This window comes from Gallinula chloropus (genome assembly GCF_964237585.1).
Source record: "Gallinula chloropus genome assembly, chromosome: 19".
NCBI lineage: Eukaryota > Metazoa > Chordata > Aves > Gruiformes > Rallidae > Gallinula > Gallinula chloropus.
The window spans coordinates 2,499,272-2,524,894 of NC_140104.1; the positions used below are offsets into that span (position 1 = coordinate 2,499,272).

The 25,623-nt window shown below is 36.7% G+C and overlaps 3 protein-coding genes across 3 annotated transcripts in view; 1 reads left to right on the plus strand and 2 right to left on the minus strand.

Moving 5' to 3' along the window:
- Positions 1-8,551, minus strand: ASPA (aspartoacylase; the record flags this gene model as incomplete). The annotated part of the gene is given in 8 exon segments (XM_084272898.1): positions 1-222; positions 846-955; positions 1,871-1,978; positions 2,749-2,842; positions 4,008-4,203; positions 6,554-6,816; positions 8,493-8,539; positions 8,542-8,551. Coding segments are annotated over 8 exon segments (1,041 nt in total). The 3' UTR covers positions 1-9.
- A 1,703-nt stretch (positions 8,552-10,254) lies between these two features.
- SPATA22 (spermatogenesis associated 22) lies at positions 10,255-14,992 on the plus strand (the record flags this gene model as incomplete). The annotated part of the gene is made up of 8 exons (XM_084273060.1): positions 10,255-10,297; positions 10,677-10,805; positions 11,418-11,472; positions 11,608-11,703; positions 12,726-13,080; positions 13,410-13,539; positions 14,349-14,446; positions 14,801-14,992. The coding sequence occupies 8 exons, from the start codon at positions 10,255-10,257 to the stop codon at positions 14,990-14,992; spliced, it is 1,098 nt and encodes a 365-aa protein (XP_084129186.1).
- A 4,003-nt stretch (positions 14,993-18,995) lies between these two features.
- Positions 18,996-25,623, minus strand: part of LHFPL7 (LHFPL tetraspan subfamily member 7) — a gene marked incomplete at both ends in the record, with an annotated part of 60,452 nt that continues 53,824 nt past the window's right edge. Inside the window, one exon of the mRNA XM_084273096.1 lies at positions 18,996-19,222. Coding sequence (XP_084129222.1) covers positions 18,996-19,222 — 227 coding nt within the window. The remainder of the gene's footprint in view (positions 19,223-25,623) is intronic.

The window sequence follows — 25,623 nt, forward strand, 5'->3', positions numbered from 1 at the left end:
GATGAGCTTTTAAGAAGTGTTCTGCTCTGAGCCTGATGATCTGATGTGTTTTGCAGTGAGTTTCACTTTTACTGTTTTTACAAAAGCTTGTTTCTTCTCGTAATAAGCAGCTTCGTTAATAAACGTTGGATAGACTGTACAGTCCCCTTTATATGTAATTGCTTCTCCATCAAGAGTCAGAAATAGAGGATCACCGTTGTTCAGTGGCTGCCAGTCCTGATCCTTAGGGAAGGAAAATAGAATATATTTACTTTCAAGCTTTTGTATGTTTCATGAGATTTCTGAGTTTGATCAATAACTATATTCTCTGCAGTTTAAGGCCAAAAGTTCTAAAACAAAACTCTTTTCCTTCAGTATGTGATTTCAGGCTTGTAGAGAATTCACTGGTAAAGGTGAACTAACAGGAAACTGCATATGCTCATAAATAATTTAAGCAGGCCCTTGTTTTAGAACTAAATGAGATTTGTATTTTAAAAAATAAGCTATCATGGAAGGGCTTTGGACAACCTGGGCTAGTGGAAGGTGTCCCTGCCCATGGCAGGGGGTTGAAACTAGATGAACTTTAAGGTCCCTTCCAACGCAAGCCACTCTGTGATCCTGTGATCTTTTTCTTTCCAGTTCTAGGTTCGAAATTGATTATAGATTCAGTGATTCCCAAGTCAGTTACCAAAATACTGTATGACCTTAGTGATAGAATTTAACATAGAGACAGTCTAAAGTATTCAGTAAAGCCATTGGCAGTATAGTAATTTTAAATATTTACTATGAAAGTGTACTAAAACAGAGCAGGAGCAATACAGGAATACTTATAAAATGTTGTAAATAGAAAACATTTCAGAATTTACCTGCAGTTTAGGGTGAATAATAGCAATAACTTCATCATTCTTATTTCTGGGGTAATCTACTTTCTCCATTATTTTAAAAACCTCAATTGTACATGGTGGAAATTCCTTTCCTAGAAAGAATAAATGTAATTTAATGTCAAAGTGAGCAACTGCCTGTTAAAAAGAATAATGCATTATTTATTCTTTTAAAAGTGGCTTAAATCATGAAGTTGTACCACATGAAAGTTTACACGCTAGTGATTAGCTCATATTTCATTAAAATGTCTAGCTCCACATTTTTTGTCACCTCAAAGCTAAGTTGCAGAAAGACAGTCTGGTTGTGTACTGCAGCATATGAAGCCCAGCTCAAAATTTGGAGCAGAAATTTGACACTTCACTGTGTTTTTAAGAAAATCTAGTCTGCAGATGAAAAAAAATCTCTGAAAGGCCTGTGTTTGATAGTGCTGCACAACACAGAAGGTATCAGGGCTATTTCATCTTTACCATTCCAGCACAATAATGGAGATTCTGACACACACAGCTATGTTCTCTTCCTTCTGCTTTTGAAATCAGGGCACTCACAAAATGCCCTCTAAAAGAATTTTAAACACCTACTGTTGTCAATATGTATTTTAGATAGCACATGGGTGTAATGAAGATCTTAAATTTATTTACTTCAACTTTAGAGAACAATGCACAGAAGACATGTAAATACTCCTTTCTTAGTATTAATTTATGTACAATCTCTATGTACATACTACTGTACAATGGTGTTAGCTAGTATTTCAGATTCTCAAAGCAGCTGTAAATTTAAGATCAAGTATACTTACTGAATCTTGAGAAAGAGGGAATATCCTTAAGGAGCTATAGAGGAATCTTTCTGACTTTCTGATGCCACACTTAGGTGGTCTAGAGAACAAACACCACCCACATTTTACCTCTTTGGATGTAAAATGTTGTAGCCCAACCTGTTGAGGTGTTTTAAAATATTCTCCTGAAATAGCCCACTGCTGTGACATGGGGGCTATATTCTCTCAGTACTTTACCTTCATTAAAAAGTTGCACAAAGTCAAGGCCATGTTTGACAATCTTCCTCATTTTGTCCAGAGTATCAGCTCTAACAACACCTTGTGGCTGCGGACCCACCTCCACGCCTGTTGGCAGAGGGAGATTAGTAACATAGTCATAATGTATCACGTGGATAGATGACACAGCAAAAATAGATGTATGTTTGGTTCAAGAGGTATTTTAAAGTACAGTTACGTGATTTTTCTAAGGCAAGAAAAAATCTAGCTCACTAGCCACAATCAGTGTAAAGAGCTGTGTGTACATATTTGACTTTGTTACCAGCCTAAGAGGAAGGGTCACAATATGTATGTTCACTTATGTTATTCTTTTCCTCATCCTATCTTTCTATACAGCATTTTAGAGAACTCCTTTTTTAATATGAAAAGCAAACAAATTACGCTCTTCATTTTGGGAATCAGTACTATAACCATCAGGACAAAAGCTTACCAGTTCCATACAGAACATCATTTTCCCCTTCCTTCATCACATCATCTCTCTTCCCTTTCTTGGCTAACAACCAGCATTTCAGCCAAGGCTTATTTAGTGGACGTAAACATTGCTTTTCTGAAGCTGTTGTTTTTCCCTTATCCTCATATATTCTAAATATTTTCTGCAAACAGTGGGTTAACTGAGCTGAAGAATTTCCATCTGGCTGCTTTACTTTGTCAGCAAAGTATAAATCAGAACTCTTCAGAAAAAGAGATAATCATACACGTTCAATTTGGTAAATATATTGTCAAACAAATAGCTACTGGTGATCAGAACACTCTGTGTAATATAACAAACAGATCTGGAAACAGGCATCTATTTAAATTTACAGTGAGTTTAAAATAGTCTTTATGTTTTTCATATTTACCAACAGGATGTTTTGCTACAGATCGAGTTGTTGCATATTTCAAGCTAGGATGTTCAATCAGCAAAACGGGACAGGGCTCCGGAGCCAGAGAGTTCTGTGGAGATTGTTTAAAAATGTCTTTGTTATGCAAATATTTTAAAATGTTGTGCCACAAAAGATTACTGATGCAGAAGTGATTTACACAATGTCTTCAATATGTTGCCTTTATTTCATGGCCCTCAAAGAAGTAGGACATCTTTTGAAACTGTACAAAGCTGTATTTGTTGGAGTCCTTTCCATTAACTCATGCCAGGCATGCTCTGCTGAGCTTTGCTGTGTCCTAATGGAGCTGAACACAGTTCTAGCATTAAACTGCAAACGTGAAGGAAAAAAATCTACTTGTTGGTGTTGCAAAACTTAGAATTAAAACACCATAAAGCAGATTTTAGAGTATTTTTATTAGGCATAAGATTCTCTTATGGGGACAGAGTAGGGGCGGGGGAAGCCTTTTGTTGATGTAAGCTTATTTCAGACCTCTTTCCTTATGACTGCCTACCACTGCTCTGCATTTAGCCCTAAGCTTTCTAGATCATTATGTATTTTATAAATATTTTAACAGGATACATGTAAGAAGGAAAAAACCTCCCAAATCTTAAAATATCCCTTGTCTCTAAGGAAAAAAAAAATACAATTTCACTCTGCTGGCCTAACCGTGATTTCATCAGTCAGTGTCGAGGTCACTGGTACTTCAACCAGCTTATGTTGTAGCCAGCACTTTTGCAAACCTCACTTTGCCAAGACTTATCAGCTTCAGAAACAGCAGAATCAAACAGCTTCCAAAGATATTGCTATTCCTATAAATACTGATGAAGGGAACATCTGTTATTCTCCAGGTTGATTATTTTTTCCATGTCTTTATTTCATAAAATTAATGCTTAACTATTTATCATGTGTGACCAAATTTATCCAACTTTCTGACAGATCAATGTGAAAGCAGATTAAATTACGATCATAGATGTTATTCTAAGCATTCCTCTCTGCCCATCAGTCTTATTCATTTTAACACATGAAGATTATGAGTTCAAATATTAATTACCTGATGTTATAATCAAGTTATTAATTATGTTTGATTTAAAAACTCCATCCTATGAGTGATTAAATATTTTCAACAGTTTTCCAGAATAAAAATTAGTATATTTAAAGAAGCTACAAAATAAGATATAGTAATACAGCATTACAACTAATAATCTATTTTAATAGTTCATTTAAATTAGTTTTACCTTGATATAATGAAACATTTGAATTGTAAAGTCATCCCTGGAGTTTTCAAGAATAAGGGTACCACCCATGTTAGAAGTGGTGTTGTGAAGGTCAAAAATAAGGTCATACGCATCATCACTACCTTTTGGACCAAATATATCATTGATTTCCTGAGCCCTTCTCACTTCATATGGAATATCTTCCACCACTGTCCTGCTGTTAATATCAGTACAAAGAAATTAGTAAACTTATTCCATGGCTTTACAGTCAACAAAATATGTATAACCCTTTTTTTACTTTAATTCCATAACTGACTGGGGTTGAAATCACCTATTTAATTACCAAACTGTTAAAATTTAATTAATTTGTCCTTGAAAAAATAAAGTATGGTTATTAAACAGGCCTTACTATTATGTATCTTGTACAGAGGTGTAGTAAGAATTGTTCAGTCTGATTTTAGCTGGAGACTATTTACTTCTCATTTCTTTACATCCCAAAATTTCTTCCTATGCAGAAGACTAACTCAAAATTTATCAACAATTTAAATTCCAAGACTGGATCCACCTCCACCTGAAGACCATTTTCAAATATTGGTCCATGCCCTTTTACCTTGGGGTATCAGTCGTAAGGTCTCTTGTAAGTTATTTCTTGTCTTTTTATATACTGATCAGACTTTTGCCATCTCTTGTTTTGAGCCCTCCTGACCCTCAAAGCTCACAGAAGTTTTTGCTACCTCAACTCTATTCCTCCAGAGTTCTAATATGCATAATCTCAGGTGACTGCCTCTACTACACTTTGAAAAAATGCCCTTAGCCTAAGGCAAGGTGTGAGATCCTTTACCTGTCTAAGGGGCTTAGAGAAAACTGGTGTATGACACAGAGTTCTGTCTCATGTATTAAGTATACGAAGCTGCTCTGGGTTCGGGCTTGTTCCACATAGATGGCAAATCTGGTTCTGGTGGCAGGCTCGGCGTACTACACAAGTACCATATAGAAACACTTAATATCTTTTGTGTTAAAGTCAGGGTTTTTTTTCTCAATATAGCTAAAGTTTGGTGATATTTTAATTTTGTAAGAACTACTGATACTAAGCTGCATAAAGAAAAGTTTGTTAAACACTAACAAAACACCTCACTATCTGCATGGGTATTTAAGGAGCATAAGTTGCTGAGAAAAATTATGGGATCACCAGTGCAGACACCACTGGCAAGAGATCTGTTAGGAATGTCTATGTGATCTATTGGTAGGACACGAGATGGATTATCACTTTATGTGAGCCCTTCAAGCTCCTTTTTCCTCTTTTTATGATTCTGTGATCACATAATCCACCTTTGTATTCTTGAATTCTGTCTTTGAAATTCAAGGTGTCTTCACGTAAGACTTACTTATTGAAACAAATGGGACTTCCACCATTATTACTTCAGTAGTATCAGGATTTCACTCTACTCTTATATTGTAACATCATCTGTAATCTTGGAAAGGGATCAGGTGAAGGTATTCAAACTGTCAGTAGTGTTGTAATAGAACTAGACACCTTAATAGGATTTCCTAACTACTATTAGTTAAAAAAATAAAGACAACCTGCAGGTGTCTTAATCTGCTATTTTTTTTTCAAGTGTTCTGTGTTCAAAGTGCCTGAAAACAAACCAGCCCACTTTTTTTCTAGACATTTGCCCTAAGTAAGCAATTAAAAGAGTGGCCTTAACACTTATGTGCTAAAGAGTCTGTTTATACAATAAACAACAAAATTCTAAGATGAAAAGCCAGATGAAAAGATATGCAGAGTGAGAATAATAACGCTTATGAAACATGTAATAGATATTTCTTGTAGAAATATTCACCGTTACCATTAAAACCTTTCTGAAAGATAATTACCTCTTTAGCATACAACTCTACCCAGCATAGGAATGTTTATACCACAAAGTACTCATCTGGAAAAGATGCCTCAGCAGCAGAGAAACATGAAACCCCATCAAAAATATAAAATTAATATTTTACCATAATCATAGATTATATTCTAAAATAATGAGTCAACTTTATTGAGACTTTTTGGCTATGACTTATGCAATGGAATGCACCCTAACTTAGTTAATTTCAAGTTTTCCTCTTTTACTGTATATAACTGAAATCAAAAGCACATCCCTAATTCATATGCCATTGTTTCAGATGCACCTTTAAAGTGCTTTTATCTGCTGTCTTCCTGCAGGTATAATTGTGTTCGGATCAACTCTAAAGCCAAGTTGCACAAGACGACGTGAGAAATAATTACTCTGCAGCTCAAAACAGCAATACTTCAGTTTACACAAATACAGCTATCTAATACTAATTTAAAATGCTGTGTTTATGTGTTGGTTTGAGACTTGTTTTACTAGCAACAGTTTTAGAATGAATCTGTTAACCACTCATGCAATTTGTCCTTTTTGGGTTAAAGGTCAATAATTTCAGTTATGTGACTGCACAGTTAAAACAGTAGTGGAACTTGTGGTAACTTTTTAATCTAGAAAGGAGGCTCCTCATAAAAACCCAACACCCAAACCAAAAACAACAGAAAGTACAACTATTCTTACCCAAGATTATCGGGGTCAAAAACACGGTTCAGATCACAGTCAATGTATCTAGTACACTTCTTCACAGCTCTTGGGTTGGTGAGAAATGGTTTCACTTCCAATCCTGGTCTTTGGATCTCATCTCCATTCTCTTGCCAGTGCTTGACCAAAAATACCCCTGATAACTCATTGCCATGTGTTCCCCCGAAGATAGCCACCCGTCTTACCGGAGGTTTATCAACAACAGAAGAGGAAGTCATGCTTTTCAGCAGCTCTAAGAATTGCTGAAAGCAAAACAGAAAATAATGATGAAGTAAAACTTTTGTCTCTGGAGAGAGGAAAAAAGAAAGAAAATCTTTTTACTCTCTTAAAAAGGAAATTCCTTATGCCTGTTTAGATCCAATGTGAATGAAAGTCAATTAAGATTTCTCTAACTTTTAGACTCCCGTTGTGAGGCGGGGAGTTGCCAACCTGACACTCCTCCCTCTCGAGGAGCCCTCCCCTTCACTTACCGTACATCTCCAAGTCTGTTAATGGTACTGTTACACAGTTCAAAAGTTAACTTCTGCAGGCAATCCCCAGTATTATATTGTATATAGGTACATCCTGTACTAATGACTGTGAAAATACTTCTTTAATGTAAACTTTAATAATGTACTTAAATATCGCTGATGTTTTTTTCATTGCAAACTAGGTGGAACAAGTTATACTCATGTATGTCTGAAGCTACATAAACATTACCGTATACAAGGGCAGAATGATTTGAAGTCAGCAAAAACAGAAGAATATGAATCATATCTTGGCTCTAGATCAACACATAATGCTGAAACATCAAGTACTTTCATCTAAAAAAACAAGAACAGCTGAGTTCCTCAAAGCATGTTGTTGCTTGTATAACCTTTTTTGTTTTATATTTGAAGAACAATGATTAGAAGGAACACTAGCTGAAATTGAAGTTGAGTTTATCCACTAATGACCTACCTAGCATTCCTGGCTCTAGTTCTATCTTGGGATCTGCTAGCACAGATCTCTAACACAGCGAAACAACTGTCAGTGACAACCCTTCTAACTTCTGCAATCTCTTATAAAAAAAGGAAATATATATAGACCACAATGCCACAATTTTTGTTTCCCCCCCCCCCCCCCCCGCCCCAAAAATTTAGTTACTAACTACTTCTATTTCCAAAAGTACACAGATGGGTTTCTGAGGGGGAAGTTAAGCCACCCTAACTCCCATTGTAGGATCCAAACATCAGAATAAAAAGTCTTAACAACAGGAAGTAAGTTTTACTGCTGTAAATGACAGAAATTTTTGTAATCACACAAATATAAAATAGGTTACATTGCAAGGGAATAAAGAATGTTTATTGATCAATTCCTTTTTATAAAGATGATACTTCAGTGACAGAGAATATTTGGCTAGTGCCTGGAAGAGACTTTATAATTGAGGCTGCTGGACTGTAGGTCTATGAAAAGAAAGCTAAACATAGGATTTATTGAGGCAAGTTCTGCCAGGAATATATTTCCTACAAAAGTTGCTCTCTGTTTCAGCTTATGCACACAGGTTTGCCTTACAGCAAGTTAATACAGAGAGACTGTTTAAACACTGAACTGTATCACTCCTGTACTTAGCAGCTGTCAGATATTTAATCATAGTAAGTAATTTATTAAACAAAGCAGTAAAGTTGTATTTTACAGCACTGGACAGTCTGTACTGTCCTTTGACCCCTGTTCTCTGCAGTGGTGGTGCCAACACAGCTATTTATACGCTGTCTGGAAAAATGACTCGCTCTGTGAATCTCAGTTTGCCGAATGTAAATACAGCAGCCTGAAGAGTACGCAACAGAATGAAACGTGCAGTGCTGGTAGACATAGTTTATCTTTCCTTGCTGGTGGTACTGAAACGGTTACAATTCCTTGCAAAACACTGAACGAAATGCAGATTTATCTGTGCACTTACCTCATTTAACATGCAAGTTGGTCTCTTAAGAAGAGCTTTCCTAGGAAGATACAGCGCATTTCCAATCATGAGTTTAGGAACTAAAGCCATGGAGGTTTCTTTTATACTCTTAGAACAACCTAACTTCCAACTGGCTTTTAACTCCTGGTCTCCCAGAACATTACAAGCACCCGTGAATTTGGGGTATAAATGCAGACACTTTAAAAGCTTTCACTTTTCTGAATGAAACTTTGGGACAGATCTCTTATTCCTCTGCTTTGCCAATGCTTACACTTTGAAAAATTACATAGCATCACATTTAGATCGTGAAGAATTTGTGTTGGTTTTAAATACTACATACAAATATCTGGTAGTGCATCTGAAAGCTTAGGGTGTGTGCCAGAGCTGAAGTGCATACGCAGTAGAATGTAAGCACAGCGAAGCCCAGCTATTAAAACCACAAAGGTGCATGTCAGAAGTGGGATCTGGTTCACTAAAGCCTTCCAAGGCTGAGGAAAATGGATTACAAGAAAAGGACAGGGTCCAGTCCTGCCAAGTGCTGAGGTTTTACACAGGAACCTGTCAGAAGTTACACGGTTGAAAACAGCAGTGTATAAAACCCAGCACAACAGCAGAGTTTTATTTACAGCCATGCTTGTGTCACACGTTTATGGGCTCTCAGTTTTATTTATACCCATGTTTCTGTCACGTTTCCGCGCTCTCAGCTCCTTCCCTGCGTTGAGGGCGGGCAGGTCCCAGCTCCGAGCTCCCCCTCCCTGACGAACTCTCGCGGCCCACTGCGCATGCGCCAGGCGCTGCCGCCTCTGACAGGAGGGCGGGGGTCTGCTCCTTCCCGCCTTTTTCTCACTCACACAGGCGCGAGGGCGTGGCAGTTTGGTCCGTTATTTTTGGCGGGCTTCGCGTCAGCAATCTTCTTCAGAGCCCGGCAAGGAATCCAGGCTCATTTAGCTGGCACTGCTGCTGTGGGAAGCACTGGAGAGGCTTACCCTGGTATCTTCCCTTCCCCATCCTCAGCTGACTTCATTTTCTACAGCTTTAGCTCTGGGTTTTGGCTTGCTTAGTATTAAGAGAGGACAGAAAGCAAAACCATACTGACTAAAATCCTATGCAACACCAAAACTGGCTTCATAAACTGAAGCATCAAGTTCATAAGCTTTTATTTTACAGGTTTATCATTTGCTGATGGCCATTAGATTCATAGTGCTGCCAATACAGTTTAAACTGTGTAACAGCTGCTGTAATGTCACACATGTAATTGATGCATCTTATAGAAAAAAAGAGGAAATTGATCTGTTAGTCCATCAGTGGCAGGTATTTGAACTTAATTCTTATCCACAGCTGCATGTGGTTAACTGCCCATTCAAAATAAATGTGGAGGTAATGCCTTATATTATTTATACACATAAGAAAGTGGTATTATTCAAATGCCACTAAAAGTTATATGTGCCAGTAAATAACCGAGAGAATAGCAACTAATGCTACACAATGGTCTGTTGTATCCTCAATGTATACAGCAGTATATAGACATTTACTATAGAATTAGATTTACTATAGAATTAGATTAATCAGAAAACAAATATAGCCACCTGAGCTGCGCATATGTGTCACTGGGAATACAGAGGGTTTAGAGAAACTGCTGTAAAACCACATAAAATTTGAATGTATTTGTCACATGAATTAGTTTATTTTGTCTGCTTATCTAACTTCCGTACAGCAAATTTGGAGAAATCAGTAGTATTACCTATTAAGATACAGCAAAGAAATGAAAAGGAGTCTAGCTGATGCTTCAACTCGCAGCACAGCAGGTACTGTTCATTCTTGTGCTTTACAATTCGTACCTTATTATGCCTTTATATTTGTATATACATACACACACACAAACATACAGTATTCATATGGGATATTCAGTCCATTTTCCAAGTGGAATTGTGGGGGTATTGCAGCACAGGGCAAGATTTTGGAGTCAGGTGATTGGTCCCTAAGGGCAATGTTGCATTCATGGGATTATTTGCAGGACAGAGAGCTGGCAATATAAATTCTGTGAGGTAATGTCTGGTCTGTTCCGTGTTTATGAAATGTAATTCCTATGGGTGCTGTAAAATAAGTAATTTTATTTACATATTTAAAGTGTAGATTGTGTATCCTTTTGTTATTAGTGTAGTATTATTCAAATTTCAATTTCAGGTTGTCTGCCTGTACCTCTGTTCAATCAGAAAAAAAGAAACAGACAGCCCCTAACTTCAAATCCACTGAAAAATGAGCCAGGTGCCAGTTCTGGGACTCGTACCTATGACTTTTCTCCCACATCATTCGGTAAATAAGATTTTTTTTTTACTGGTTCTAAATCCAAACAAATCTTAACTTTATGATTGTATTTTATTAAATTAGACATTGTCTTTATCGAGGACTATGTGCATCCTTTATGGTTATTTCTGAAAAGTTCATTATGTAAAAAATGTCCTCCAGGAAATTTCTTTCTCCTCTGTACAATTGAGCTTTTTATATTTTGTGCCTAGAGGGAGTTTGACTCTTTGTGTGTTAGAGAATGAAGTAGCACTGGCATTTAAATAGAGTCTCTTGAAACTCTGACCTTTTGTTTTCAGCTGATTTCAATCAACATTCAAGTCCTGTGTTACAAGAAGAAACACTTATAAGATGTCTTTCTTGTAATTCAGAAGGGAAGTTCTGTTCTTCAAATTGTGCTTGGAAAGAAAGATGCAGAATTCTGCCCTTAGTACTTTTTTTATGTTTTACTTAGAGTGAAAAAAGTTTACTTACAATAAAGTAGAAGTCTCTTTGCTATTAAGTTGAATGCCTGTAACTTAGTCATTGTCTAGAGAAGCAGCCTAGTTGTTAGAAGTTCCCTTATAATTACAGATATCAAAGAACATATCCACATTCAATCCTTTGTCTTTTGAGAATTAGGCTGGGGAACTGCAGACATGGAAGTGACTGAACTACAGAAAGCAGCAAACAATGGGTACGTAAAAGCAGTTTATTGGTTACTTACTGGTTTTTATTTGTGCGCTCATTGTTTCACAAACTACAATCCATGCATCTGTCCTACAGTAAAGCTGCTATTATGTCACTGATACTTTAACCTTATCTTTGAAAGCCAAACAGAATATCAGATGGCTCCTTCCCTTATGAAACCACCAAGTGCATTCAAGGCTAATTTAGCAAATATTGGAAAAAATATATATGCCTGCAGGTTGGTGAGGTCTTTAATTTTTATTTTTCTTTGACCAAAATTATTCTAGTGTGAAAGCATACCTTACATTTTTCCACATTCTTGTTGTATTCAGAAAGACTCTTTTAATTCTCAAATCATCACTGTCATCCTTGATAATTCCATTGTGCTTATGTGCCAAAATACTGAAATGAAGTATCTTTCTAGTGTACCTAATGGGGCCCATTAATTAGGCCTATAATCTAGCCTTATTACCAGGCCTAAAATTCACTCTTGTATTAAAAGTTGATTGAATTTTACTGGTATTAGATGTACTTTTCTGAGTTTCCAGGTTTCCCCTTCCCTTGAAGTTCTGCCCCCTTTCAAACCAAAATTGTCATTAGACTCAAGTAAGTCTCTGTCAGTGTACATTAGGATAATTTTACATCAAACCATTTAATCAAAACTGAATATAATTGTGAACTCTGTGCTTTTGTGAACCAAGGAAAAGATTGCAGATTCAGATGGCCAGAGCTGGCAGGAAAACAATGTTTATAATCACACTTTTTCTCTCTTCCCTTCCTTCTATTCCTTTCCAAAAGCAAAAGACAATGAATGTTTCAAACAAGTGCCTTCATAGGCATAGTGGAACGGAGGTGGAAAGAATTTCTTTATACAATGAAGGGTCAGCACTAAAGTTTGTGGTAAAATTACTTCTTTGGTGATGGTAGAAGAATTCAGAAATATCACTGTCAGAACAAACTTTGGTTATTTTATTTTAGAATTAGGAAAATATGTGAATTAGAAAGGATCCCTGGCAGGACAATAATTAAGCAAGATTTTAATGTCCATTGAATTCAGCTGCATTTAAGCACAGCTGTGATAGCTGCCCTGGTTGTGGATGTATTTACGTGCATACTAAAATGTTTTGAGTCAGAATATTTAACAGATATTTTTAAAGCTAAACCAGTGATACACAGATTACTTTTACATACTTTAATTACATATCTGAGTAATCAGAGTAGATATTGTGATACTGAACTATGTCTAACATTGTACTGCAGGGAAGAAGAGAAGTCTCCCAGTACTAAAGTTTGGAACAGAAATAAGTATACTCCTCTAAGTAACACAGCAGATTCAAGATCCAATAGGGGAATTATTCGAAACTCTGAGAGCCATTCAAACAGTGTGAAAACTGTTCAGCAGCACCAAAAAACCCCTGGTAACCATCATCCATCGCAGCATATCAAAACAGAAACCAGCCAAACATACACATCTAGAGAACAATGGCCAGTGAAACCTAACAATGTTTCAAGAAATCTGCAGGATTATAGTCTGGCATATAAATTTAACCACAATACTCAGGAAAATAAAATGAAGGAAAAACAATTTGATTGTGTTCCAGAAGACAAAAGTCAGGTAAATGTATAGAAAGAGAATTAATAGGAAGGTATAGTGAAGGAAACAGTATAGAAAAAGAAAGTGAGGAAAAATAAGGGTTTCATCAGTGCTATCTGCTTTAGTAAACACTTAAGTTTCTAATAATATAGAAATTAGATTTTTAAATTTTAATAACCTGCAATCCTCAACATTATCATATAAATTGACAGGGAATTGTTCATGTAGTCAGAACAAATACTCTAATTTTAACGTGAATTTTGGATATTTAACATAATTATATAAATGTCTGTGCCTTTTAATTGTGTGAGTGTGTATCTCTAACTTGAGTTTTCATCTTCCTCTGAAAGGAAGTTTCATCATCTCAGTTAAAAATTAAAGAAAAAAAGAATTCTTTGCGAATCATATCTGCAGTCATTGAAAGTATGAGGCACTGGAGTCAGTATGCTTATAAAACTGCACTATTATTTGAAGTTTTAGGTAAGCAAGATAGATTTTGCATAACTGATAATAATGGTAGGAAAACAGACAAGAAAATGTTATTAACTGTAGGAACAATAGCTGAAATACTTCAAACCACAAAACACTGGCTATCAGAGATGACTAAAATAGGTAGAAAATTAATAGTTCGGTCATCTTCCAACATTTAAGCTCTTTCTATCCTGTTTTCTTTTCTTGTTTTTGGAATGTGTTACAATAAATGTTCTTATTTAATAGCAACCTTCTGCAGAGAGGTAGAGTTTTACAGTAATTTTTAATACAATTAATCTAGGAACAAATTCAAGTCTGGAGTACTGTTAAATATAGATGACTTTTAATGTGTTGCACTTTGCATTTTAATTGATGTTATCTGAGAAATGAACATGACAAGAGAGTGAAGTGACTAAATTTTAAATCAAGGTGAATAAGAATATACAATGTAATTTCATCTCAGAAAACTAGTATTTCGACAGGGTTGCAAATTCTAAAAGTTGATTTGCATATGAAGATCAATAAAACTTAACAGAATTGTGTTGTGCTCTGTTTAGCAGTGACAGTTATGAAAACCAAATTGTGTCACTCAGTTTAGAGAGACAACATAAACAATTGTACTTTCCAAAGAAGCTGTAAAGCCCGTAACTGGTATTGGAACTTCCAGTGCTGTCAGCACAAGCTCTCACCAAATGCTGATGCTGACTTTGCATCTCTTACAGCTTCTGTGTAGGAAATGCTGTCATGGTATCTTTGTGTATCACGCTCAGTACTGCCCTGATCTTTACATTGTGGTTTATCTTTGCTAAATGGTATAGGCACACTTGATTCTGCAGTCACACCTGGAGCATATGGGGCAAAGAATTTTCTTTTGAGAGATGGAAAGGCGAGTCTACCTTGTGTGTTTTATGAGATTGTAAGTATTCTGTGTTCATACATGACATGGACACCACCAGCTATAATGCCTTCTATGGAGCTAATAATATGTTCTGATAAAACAGAAAATTACTGTGTGAAAGGAACACTGGATGCTTATACCATATTGTTCCCAAACTGGCCTAGGGCAATGATCCAGTCACTATTTAGGCATCCACAGAATTCTGTTTCAGAAAAAAAGGTGGGACTTGTGGTTCAGCTCCTAAGTAGTTAGTAAGAGCAAAAAAGCTGACGATCCTTCTGTGTTTGATGTAGTCTTCAGAAACTAGGCATTTTGAAAGCTTTGGTATTAAGTGATATAATTTCTTTATTTTTTATTATGCTTTTGATGAAGGACCGTGATCTTCCAAGACTAATTAGAGGTCGAGTGCACAGGTGCATGGGAAACTATGATGCAAAGAGGAACATTTTTAAGTGCTTCTCTGTAAGACCAGCAACTGTTCAAGAACAGAACACCTTCCAAGAATTTGTTAAAATTGCAGATATGGATATGACAGCATATGTAAAAACAATGAAAGAAATTTAAAAGTCAGAATGGATGTCCAGCTCTGATTTTCACTGATCATTGCCCATAAAGGCTGGACATCATAAAGCACTAAAACTAATACTGAAAATTGAGAATTAAAAATATCACTATGCTGTGTTAGCCAACAAGTGTTAGTAACAATGTTTTGTTTCCACTATTAATTTTCATAGGATATATTTCCCAGTTAAATATGGAATAACAGGGTTTTGTTATATAGTAGATTAGACTTTAGAAGAAAAATTCTGACTTAAAATATTGACCTTTTGCGGTAGTGCAAGTGTCTTAGAAAAAGATCAGCAGTACTAATTCAGATTCTGCTGCTTTTCATTATCTTCAATTTTTAGAAATTCCTTCAATACCTATTTCAAAACGTTGAGTGTATACTTCTTTTGAGGAGTATTTGGTCAAAGTTTCATAGCAAATAAACATCAACAAAGTTCTCTTTGGCTCTGTATGTTGCTCTTTGGTAGAAAGTAAGATGGTAGTCTTTATTCCACTTCAGTTCCAACAAACAGGTTCCCTTTTGTTTGCTGGGTTACAAGAACACGTGTAAAATCTTTTCTAGAAATGAATGTAGTAGATACTACAGAAAGATTTCACAGGATGCAGCTGTGTATATTAGGTATTCATATGGTTCCCATTGATATGATACCCGATTCATGGGGGTTTTTAAAATAAATAATCAGTATAACACCTGTATAGAACAGCAACAGACCCTGAAGCTGTAGGGAGATTGCTCAAGGCCACAGAGGAAGTTGGAGAGAAATAATTATTTGAACCTTTGCCATAGAAACATCTTTCATGAGGGATGGACCATGTACATGTTTATGTGTCTTTGGCTTCAAACATTAACTTTCATAGATTATTCCTGCTGTTTCTATTTCCTTTCCCCTTAGTTAGTTTCCCTACTTCAATAGATTTGCACCTGATCTGTTGGGAATTGTAAAACAAAAGAGTTACCAAGAAAATAGTAAACAGTGGGATTTTTTTTTTAAATTTATTTTATTATACAGTGTTGGCAATTGGAAATTTCACATTTAAAATAATTGAAATATTGTATCCAACAAGTCAAATACGGAAAACAGTTAATATTCTAAAAAGGAGCCAGCTAGTCAATGCAGAAACACATTAATGGAAAATACAGCTTTTAGTTACACTTAAAAAATTATAGATTTTGAATAAAACTCGAACCTGGTCCAGTAAATCGTTTGACTTGTAACAGGAAAACGTTTTTACACAGTTTAACGCGCAGACAGTCTTGGTTTAAAAAAGTGATCTGTCAGTGTTAGCACATGGATTGTTAGCAACACCCCCCTACTACTGCAGCTGAGGATCTAACGTGTATGCTTTACTAACTGTTGTGCAAATCACTTGCATTATCATCTCCACCTTCTGTACTAAGCTGGTTCTGAGCACGGGTGTTGCAAGGAGAGTTGTAGAGGTCATATACATATATTTGATCTCCTTCAGATATTATAAAATATTAAAGAAAGTTCCAAATGGAAGTGTTAGCTTAACTTACAAAGGATGTAGAGCTTGATGATGTTTGCAACAGGTGAAGCTGAGTTTTAAGTAAAGGTTTTGGTACAGCAGTGTTGTGTATTTTAAGACTCCACAGTAATGGTAATTTAAAACCACAAAGGAAGCTTGAACTGTGGGACCAGACCTGCAAGCTTCTGTGCGTGTCATCAACGTCACGCAAACCTCATAGTCCTGCTGATTTCAGTTGAGTGATTGATGGTTCCAGTTCTGCACATGCGGAGGAGATGTTAATAAGTGGTGACAGGAATAGGTCATTAGTGTTATGGCTGTTAATAAAAATCTAAAATAATTTCACTCTCAGTAAGTGTTTAGATCTTTGAGAAAAGAAAAATTTTTCTACTTTGCACTAACAAATCACTTTTTCTAGTGAAACATTAAGTGAACAGTAGTAAACATTACACAAAACAGAAAAAACCTTACGTAATACAGTTTATACACATTACTCAACGTTTTTCAGTTGTTGGTTGCTTGGTTTTAACCATATTGATCCTGTCTTGTATAATGGTTCTAGGGTAAAGGCACAGGTTGGTTAGGAAAGAAAAGCCTGCATCTCTGTCTCTCTACTTTGCAATGATGATTTTCTTTTTAACGTTGTTTGTTATTCCTCACTTTTCTGACTCTTATATGAAAATTATCAATTTCAGTCATTCATTAAAAAAAGTGTAAGACATTACTGAAAAGTACATTACAGAAGTGACTGAAATTTATTCTTCTCACTCCAGAGGCGTTCCTTCAACCTATTTTGTTAAATATTTGGAAGATTTAATTCCTTAGTCGCTGTGAGCAAAAATGCATAGCACGTTCTCTCTCTTTTTCAGTGTGCTTAATTCCTCGCTGAATTCTGCATTTTCAAAGATTAGTGATGGACCTTGCTAAGTTTACGTGCAGAATTTGCTTTTAGAGTGCAGAAAAATGTCAACAGCAGACAATTCTTTTGGAAAACAATGCAACGTTCCATTGAAGATTAGAAGGGTGAGGAATGTAAACAAGACTGCAGAAGTCTTTGACATTTATTAAAATAACACAGTGATTGTTCCATCTGTTTGCATTTTCTTATACATCCTCAACATGATTCTGTCTGTCCCTTCATGTACGCTTTCCAATTTAAAAAAAAAAAAAATTAAAATTCAGGAATCAATTGGACTCGGCTAAGTGAAGAACAATAAATTTGATCACTTGGTTTCTGCCAAAATACAAAACTAACAAGTACAGCTCTGAATTAAATATAATCTATGTGATTATTTCCTTTTTAATAAATAATAGAAAGATGACAATAGAATTAGAATTCAGTTTTTATTTTAAATGAAAAACAGAATGGTGGGGTGAGGTTAGAACCCAATGTTTCTTTTGCTTAAGGCAATCAAGTGCACTTACTTCGGTGCTTGATAATAATGAATTCAGTGCTGTTGTGGAAACCAGACTTCACAAATTTCACAGACAAACTCATGAAATATGGCCATTGGCTGGTTCTGACATGGCATCAGATTCTTGTTAGTTGTGGTCAGTAACATTTCATTTCATTTTTTTTTTTTGTCTTTCCACTAACGGGCTCTTACTGGTAATGGGAATACAAGAATCTAGTTTGTTCTGCCTAAAACGGTCATCGGGCACATACATTTTTGTAAACAGGGATTTTTTTTTTTCATTTTGGCCTTAAAAAACAAACAACAAAAGCCAAAATTTACACTCATAATAGTTCAAATAATATTGTAAAAATACCACCTAGAATTATAATTTAAGAAATACCAAAAACAATTTATTAGCTTTATTTTTTCCTGTTGTTAAACTATTAAATCAGCATGAAGCCTTTGGAAGTCGCTGGATCTTTCCCTTAAAAATAAGTAATCGAAAGTTTGTGCAAGTCTTCATGAAGAGGACTCTGAATCTTGGATCAGTATTACCAAGTGTGCCGACAACTTACACTATGCAGGTAGTACTAGTACATACAGGGTGAAAAGAAACTTGCATACAATTCTTTTTGAATATCAAGCTCAATTTTAAGCTGTGGCTACTAGTAGATGCTTTGTTCACAAATCAAAATAACTGTAACAAAATATCATTATGGATTTTTAAATTATTGGGTTCATAAAAGTTTTGATATTTAATAATATATAAAAAGTGAATTGAACCTTTTAAAAGACTTACAATTTTGAGACACGAAAGAAACTGGGAGGTAGACAGATGTTTTGAGGATTAACAGATTTTTTTTTCTCTAAGGCATTATGCCACTATATGTTTAGAGCAGTATAAAGGCTGCTGATTAATCTTATTTCAATTCCAGAGTGTTCGCTGCTCATACTTACGGAAGACTAGCAATGCACTTTTGGTCTTTGTGAATCTGACCTTCTCTTCCCCAGCTCCTCTCTTCTCTCTTAGCCATACAGCTAAACCGAAGTGCTATAGCAATTTCTGCCCATTGCCTGTAGACAGGAATGTTCTGTTCTTAACCAGTAATAAAATACTATAAAATAGTAGGTATTGGAGTTGGAGATATGTGCTCTTTTGGTGCATATTTTGCAAAGAATGGTAAAAAGACAGACAACATGACCCCAACAATTGCCAGCATATACCCCCAGCCAATCTGGCAGTCTCCTGCATAGTAGATGTCTGAATTCTCACAGAATCTCTTCACAGTAGCAGAGTTGAAACCAAAAGGGTAAACCAAAAGCCCAGAAGCCATTATGAACACTAGAGAGGAGAAAAAGAAACACAATTATTATTGAACACTTAATTACTTTGAAAAAAATTCCTTCTTTTAGAAAGGCAAATATGTTATATTTAAAATCAACAGGAAAAGTCAGAGCTCAAAACTTGTGACTGTCAGATCCTCTTCCTTTTCAGTGCTCTTAGGGACAGTGGTGTCATAACGGTAGCAAGTTGGCAGTGGGCTTTTTTTCAAGAGAACTGTTGCCCATTACATAACTTCAGCAACGTTGTTATCCAAATTATGTAGCCATTTAACAAGTAAGATGATTCAGCTACAGTGGAATCCAGAGAAGAATCCCTAGGCTTGCAGATTCCGAGCCAGCTTGATTTTCTTCCCAACAGCATTTTTATTCTTGAGGCAAACAATTACTCTGTTCTGCCAAGTAAAAACTTTCCATGGAAGCATTTAACTGGAGTTTCTCAGATTCTGCTCATTACCTTCTGATAATGTAAATGTTTTTTCATTATTCACATTTGACCCCAAGATTATGCGATGAAAACCAATACAATCTGTCTTCTTTTTATTTAGCTTCTAGCATTGGAGTCTTTCAGTATTTTTTGAGTTTCTTCTGTAAACTTGAGGATTAGAAAAACTTTCAACCTAAGGTTGGGACCTAAATTATTAAGAACTGAAATTCTCATATAACCTAGTATTGACAGCCTGGGCTCTAAAAACACTCAATGAATCTAACAGGATATGCTGTAGCAATCTAAAAATTGAGTAAATAAAGGCACAGACTTAAAGCAGCAGGAAATCTCTCCCAGCGAGTCATCTTCTATCTCCTTCTAGCCAACACACTAGCAAATTAACCCAGTGCATAAAGAAATATCTCTAAAATACAAAGCTTAAGCCACCTCTTGACACTGGAAAGCCAGACTTGCCTCCTGCAAATCCACTCTATTCACTGTTGGCTTTTAATAGAACTCCACAGATTTTTACTCTCTTATAAATTCATGTTACATTTAAATATCATGGCTTACCCAATTAATATAATGAGCAGCAGAACTACTTTTCCAGCTTTGAAAATACGACTGCCAAGGTATACATCGGGACTGTGATAAAGCTGTGGGGAAGTACTCTGGGTGCAGTTTTCAGAGCCAGTTCTTGCCCACCTGGGAGCCAGGAGGGGCTGAGCTAGGCCGAGACGAGGGGTTAACACCATCCCACCTCTTGTTTGAGAGAACACAGAGAAACCATTTTTTCTTTGCTATCCTTCCTGCTAATGAATTACTGTTGTCTTTAAAATCTGTGGGCTGTTTTAAAAGGCTATATTTTATGTACCAAATGACAGCGTGAAGCAGTCACTTTCCCTAACATTGCATTCTTCCAGGATAGTGTTTTGTTCAAACTCCAGGTGGATTGTTAATGATTCAAGAATAGTGGTAATCAGGATTAATGGCTATGTTTGAGCTGATAGATAATTCAGAACCAGCAAACATCTAATGAAACATTAAGATGAAAAACAAACACTGCATGCTAGTCTTGGTATTTGTAGTTGCCTTTCAGGTAGGATACGTGCATATTACTGCAATTATAATATTGGAGAGGCTTAATCTTAAAAGTATCCACTAAGGAAGGTCAATTACTCATTAACCATTTTTAATTAAAAAAAAAAAAGAAAAAAAATCTCTAATAAGCTTGAGGGCTAGGTGAAGCAAAAAAAAAATTAACACACTGAGGATGTAAAGTCCCAGAATAATTTGAATTAAACTTTTCCTTCTAGTCTAAATAGAACTGCTGAGATAATCCCTGGTACAAAACAGTAAGACCAAGAAAATGGAAATGAACAGGAGAGAAACTGGAACAAAAGAGACTTGCCAGTCTGTTCCTCTCTAGAGTAATTCATGGATGGGTATGAAGAGATCAAGGTGGTTTTACCTGCCCTTGCTCCCACAGCCACTCTCTCTTCCTTTAAGCCTTTATGAATTTGGGGGTTTCAGTGGTTCCCAAGGAAAGGACACCGTGACCTTTCCCTCCTTCCAGGGTCAAGGCGGGTGACAGTGATGCTGCAGGAGCCAATTAAGGGAATGGTCCTCCCCAATGTAGACAGTGACTTGAGGACATCACACACTCCCTGATGCACAGCCGTCTGCGCCCACTGTGGGTGCCCAGGGTGGGAGGGAGCTCGCAAAGCTCAGTGCTGAGTTCTTAGCAGCTGTGCTTGTGCATTTTGGCTCTAACATTAAACAAACGTACAGATGCTGAAGCTAAATGCCAAGAAGTGGTATTATGCAGATCTCCCTTACCTACACACATATGACAATGCTAAAAACAGTGCAACCTGAAAATATAATTAAACTTAAGCTAAAGTAGGGACACAAGCATCTCATCTAGCAAAGGTCCTTTCCCAAAAGAAGGAACAGAGCTAAGCACATGTCCTTTGTTCAGCAGCACAGACTGAAAGTCATGTCACACTCTTCACTGCCCAGGAAAATTCCCCGATCACCATCACTGTGGGCAGAAACCTAGGGAGGGATCTGAGAGAACAACTGGAAAACCACTAAACTGAGTGACAAACTAAACCATAGACCCGTTCAGGTTGTAGCATTCAGTCATGAGCTCACACAGCTTGCAAGTGGAACAATGCGCTACCTGAGAGACCGATGTAAAGTGGATACACAGCCCAGCCCCACTTGAAACCCAGGCTGCTCGACTGCATGAAGACTCAAAATAGCCCCTTCTGCAAACTGTTGGGCTGGTTTGCAAAGGAAAGCGAGCCAGCTTTAAGAGAAACTGCAACTGCTCCGAGCAAGAAACAGGTCTAAAATTAAAATTTCACTTCGCTCATCTTTTCAAAGCCAAAATAGTCCATGCATCTCGTTCAGCAAAAGAAAACATTATGCAGAACTGGAAGCTATCATTTTATCATAAAATCCTTTCAACTTTGCTAACTTAAAATTTGCTGTTTTTCTGACACACTCTCAACCCTTTCCCCACTTCCCTTAGCTGTCCATACATATGTTTTCTTTCTGTTTGGGTCACACAGAGTTATTTTGAAGGCTGTGCTTTACAATGCCACCAGTGTGTTGATTACCAGTTGGTGCTGATGCTGCATGGTGTGATTTAATGCAAGAAGCTTTTTGCTTTCTTCCTTTATTTTTTTCTTTTTTTCTTTTTTTTTTTTGAAGGCTAGAAATGATCTGTCACAGTCCAACTAATGTGTTCATGTATCAAACGGGCTAAAAAGTTACCCATGGTTTCATATCCTCAGGCATGTCATAGAATGACCTCATTATTCTCATTTAGGTGCCCTCTTTCTTACAGAGGCTCAAAATATTGAATAGCCTGTTATTATCAGCAGAAGCCAAGCTTTCAGAGGTGGTGCTAATGACTGCTTAATAGTGCTGTCTGTCAGCAGTGCAGTTAGCTGGGGGAGCACACAAAGAAGCAGTGGGGCTCCATTTAGGTTCCTCATGTAACACTTATGCCTCTGCACGGTTTTCTAACAACAAACATCACTTTAAAAGCTGTCAGAATACAGTGGTAAGTGCATCTTACCCTTACGTGTAGTGTAATCCCACTGTCATACAAGATGATGAGGAGACTCGACAACATATTCGGGCTTGTTCTATAGCATGAAGCACATGGAGCATAGAGGGGACTGGCTGCTAAAATGGATAGTTGGAGGTCTTTTATCAACATGGCTTGGGTGATCATTTGGTTCATTTCCCATCAGCTTATTGACTCTTGTTAAAAACATGTGGCTTTTATTATTATTACCTGACACACGGTGTTTTTTATTGCTAGGTCCTCATCCCTGGACTTCTCACCAGTAAGTCACAGTCACTGCTGACTGCAAGACAATTTAAAGTCAAGACCAGGCACACTGGTTCAACTGTAAGTCACTATTTCTGCTTTATAATCTTCCACCCTCCCAAACAGCTACAGTCGCTCCCTCATCCTCTTTACTTCACCAGTGTCCTACAGCCAGACAGTAAATGGCAGTTTGTCCTCTGAAGGGTTCTCAAGCTGAGGCAGGACCTCTTCCCTCTGCTCTTGCTCCATGCACAGGCCAAAAGGTTAAAAAATATGGTTTACCTATTTATTTTTTAAAAAGTAGAGTCCTGAATTTGTCAGTTTCTAAATAAAATTAATCAACAAGAGTAGGATATTATTAGAAAGGAGGACACTTCTTTTTTAGGGCATTTTTTGGAAAAAGCTGTAAATTGTTGGTGATGATAATGAATCAGTGACACTTCTAGGCAGGGAAAATAGCATTTTCTGCTAGTTTAAAAATCTAATAATCTGTGACTCTCTGTCACTGTGATGGTTCGTTCATTTCACTAAGCTCCTGAAATACTGTTTAATTATTTAAATCTGTCACATGCCATGTTCAAGTTTATTTTAAACAAGCCAAGCCAAAGTTAATGCAGTTCTCTAGAGAGTGTGTAGAGGGCACCAACGTACAGCGCTCTTAAATACCAGGCACAAAAAATGGCTATTTCCATTTCCACATCTTTCGGCAAGACTGATGGAGTTTTCAGTGAATGAAACAAAATAATCAAATAGCTTTCTGTATTGCAAAGCAGGAAAGTGAAAATTTGGCTAAGCTGATGTGTATCCTTCCAGGTGCAATGTTGAGAGGGATTGAAATCCAGAACTGCGTAGCAAATACTGTAGAGATCCAGGAAAAAAGCTGTTTTGTTTGACTGTATTTGTTAATATCTTGAGATGATGTGTGGTAGTGGTGCTGATCACCAGCAGCAGAATATGATGTGTGCACGAATTATCTTTCTGATAATTCTTACCTGCTGTAAGAAGATTAGTTTGTCTTAGAAGTTTAATTTGCTTATTTTAGGAGTATATAATATTCCTGATACTTGTGACAGTGATGGATTAATTGCAAGATTGTGGGACATATCAGACAATCATTGGAATTAGGGCTGAATTGTAGGCCAGCAAGAGTATTATTCCAACCCTATTACAGATTATCACAGTCTTATCTCTTCTTGGAACATTTTTATTGACAGAGCTTAATCTACCAAAGCAGTTTTTACGCATCTCATCAAGAAGTTTCCTCTCACATATAATCTGTTACCTCCCTTCCTAAAGCTGGCAGTTCTTCTTATGCACAATCAGTTGACTTTGAATAAGACATTTCCTCTCAAGTTTATACTTATAGTAAAATATATTTATTAGCTCCTCTTAAGCTTTTCTTTCTGTTTGTTTGATTTTACTTGCTTCATTCTAAATAAGAAAGCAGATGCTGACCCATAGCCACAGGCACTCTAACACAAAGCCAGACATACAGCTAACATCTGAGCAGCAATGAGAAAGCCTTCCAACCAGTAATGGAGACGGACATCTGCAAAAACACCATCTCTTGTCCTCCTGCACTGGCTAGCCTACACTTGCTACTCCCCAGCACTCTTCCCAAGCAAGTATTTTTGTAGCATGCCTGAAGGGTCGCTAAAGTTGGGTTATTTAGGACATAGACAGTGCAAGTTCCCTTGTACAAAAAGGAGACACCTATGTGTTTCTTCCAACCATCGGAAACCTAAAGACAGTGTTAAATAAGAGCCAGTGTCACAAGCTGTTGCTGGTGATAGCTGTGCCTGAGTGTACAAACAGAAACAAGATGGTATTTGGGGCTATGCACCAATTAGCGTCTTATTTTTGGCTATTTCAGAAGAGGAGGAATTACCTAGAGTAATTTTGGCGAGACTTGAAATACATCTAAAATCAGCAGACGTCATCTCAAATGCCAATTAAGTATAAATAAAATGAATAGGAAAGTAACCTGTCAAAGATAAACCAGACAAAACCCCACACTTATGGAAACAAAACTTTCAAGGGGTGAAGCAGAGAGGGATCACTGTTAAATACCGTTCTGCTCTGCCAAGCTCCTGGCAGGTGCATGTCACCTACCTACAGTTCAAACTCTTGAAAGCAGCCCTAGCAATTACTCCCTCCAAGGAAAGCAAAATGGAGAGCAGGCAAAAGGGATAATAACGCCCATATACTTGGTATAAAAATGTAGCTATCTTCCTTTGTAACTGAACAAAGAGCTGGGACTCGGAATAATGACACAGCCACTTCTAACATATTACAGTATATAGCTCTCCTCCTTTGTAAAGAATATTCCATTGGCTTCGTTTCAGTCAAACATGTTGTGATTTGAAGAGCGTGTATCAGTGCTGGACTGTTGCCAAATAAGTAGATTATACCAGTTCCTTTTCTAGCTTTTCTAAATGGCGTAACTCACAAGTTAGCACTTAGCAGCTATACTATAAATGTGGTTATAATGAAAGCTATGTAGCTTGTCAAACCCCTTTGTTAGCTAACAAAGGAAATGTATTCATTTGCACAATGTCTCCAAACTCTACATTTAAATAAATGCTGAGTTTGTGACTACAGCTCCCAAGCTAAGGAACTGCATCAG